Source organism: Lactuca sativa, chromosome 4 (genome assembly GCF_002870075.4).
Source record: "Lactuca sativa cultivar Salinas chromosome 4, Lsat_Salinas_v11, whole genome shotgun sequence".
Classification (NCBI taxonomy): Eukaryota; Viridiplantae; Streptophyta; class Magnoliopsida; order Asterales; family Asteraceae; genus Lactuca; species Lactuca sativa.
The window spans coordinates 406,497,149-406,498,739 of NC_056626.2; the positions used below are offsets into that span (position 1 = coordinate 406,497,149).

General features: G+C 33.6%; 1 protein-coding gene across 1 annotated transcript in view; it reads left to right on the forward strand.

Moving 5' to 3' along the window:
* Positions 1-1,391, forward strand: part of LOC111883069 (uncharacterized) — a 1,919-nt gene extending 528 nt beyond the window's left edge. Inside the window, exons 1-2 of the mRNA XM_023879432.1 lie at positions 1-82; positions 265-1,391. The exon at positions 1-82 is cut by the window's left edge and continues 528 nt beyond it. Coding sequence (XP_023735200.1) covers positions 1-82; positions 265-1,391 — 1,209 coding nt within the window. The remainder of the gene's footprint in view (positions 83-264) is intronic.
* The last annotated feature ends 200 nt before the right edge of the window (positions 1,392-1,591 follow it).

Consider the following 1,591-nt stretch of genomic DNA (forward strand, 5'->3'; position numbering starts at 1 on the left):
ACATCATCTTCCACTTGTATTCTTCTATATGTGCAACTCTTACTTCTTACAAACTTGTTGTTGAGAATCTTCATGGGCAAGGGTATGATGGAGCTTGCAACATGCGTGGTGAATGGAAGGGATTACAAGCATTATTTCTCAAGGATTATCCATGTGCTTATTATATACATTGTATGGCTCATCGGTTACAACTTGCATTGGTTGCAGCAGCTAGAGAAGTAGACTCTGTACATGAATTTTTTGGAAATTTATCTTTCATTGTAGATGATGTAGGTGCTTCTTGTAAACGCCAAGATAAACTACAAGCTACTCAAGCTGCTAAAATTGCAGAAATGCTAGAATCTGGTGAAATTGAAACTGGAAAAGGGGCTAATCAAATTGGTACTTTAAAGCGTGCTGGAGACACTCGTTGGAGCTCACATTTTACTTCTATTAGCAGTCTTCTTTGGATGTACAATCCAACTTGTACAGTTTTGGTGAACATAAAAAAAGCGGGCTCCAACTACAAAACAAAAGGTGATGCTAGTACTGCATTGAAACGAATGACATCTTTTGAGTTCGTTTTTGTTTTACATATGATGAAACAAATTTTGGGAATTACTGATGTTCTTTGTCAAGCTTTACAACAAAAGTCTCATGATATCATAAGTGCAATGACGATGGTTTCCCATACAAAGAAACTGATTGAAACCCTTAGAGATGATGAATGGGGGTCTTTTCTCGATGATGTCATGGAATTTTGTAAGAAGCATGATATTAGTATTCCTGAATTCAAAGATCCTTATTTTGAAGGAAGAAGCAACAGAAAGGGAGGTCTTATTACTACCGAGCATCACTATCATTTTGATATATTTAATGAAACAATTGATTTTCAGTTACAGGAAATTGACTCGAGATTCAATGAAAGAGTTGTAGAGCTTTTAGAACTTAGTGCTGCTTCGGATCCAAAAGAGGGATATAAACACTTCAATTCTGATTCTATTTGCAAACTTGCAAGAAAATATTATTATCTTGATTTCACTAACCAAGAAATAGATATTTTAAAATTCCAGTTAAAGCACTTTGATGCTTATGTAAAGGATCATTCATTTTTGGGAAAGTTATCATCTATTGCTGAAGTTTGTCAAGGTTTGGCAAAGACAGGAAACACAAGTCACTACTATCTTGTTGACAGATCGATTCGCCTTGTGTTGACCCTTCCAGTGTCTACTGCAACTACTGAGCGTGCATTTTCTGCTATGAAAATTATAAAGAATAGACTACGTAATAAAATGGATGATGATTTTATTACTGATAGTCTGGTTCTTTACATAGAGAAAGATATTGCTAAGCTTTTCAGTTTAGATTCCATTTTAGATGATTTTAATAATGTAAGAGAACGTCGTGTGTAACTTAAATGAATAATTTATTTTAGAATGCATACATTGTTACATTTTGTTATCATTTGAATTATTTTTCTACTCGTTCAGAATTTTATAAATTATTTGGCTTATCCTAAACCAAAATTCTGGTTACGCCAATGTAGGTCATCATGTTTTTTAAACAAGTAACTTCTAATTCAAGTAAAATATATAAAAATCAATGCGGTTGT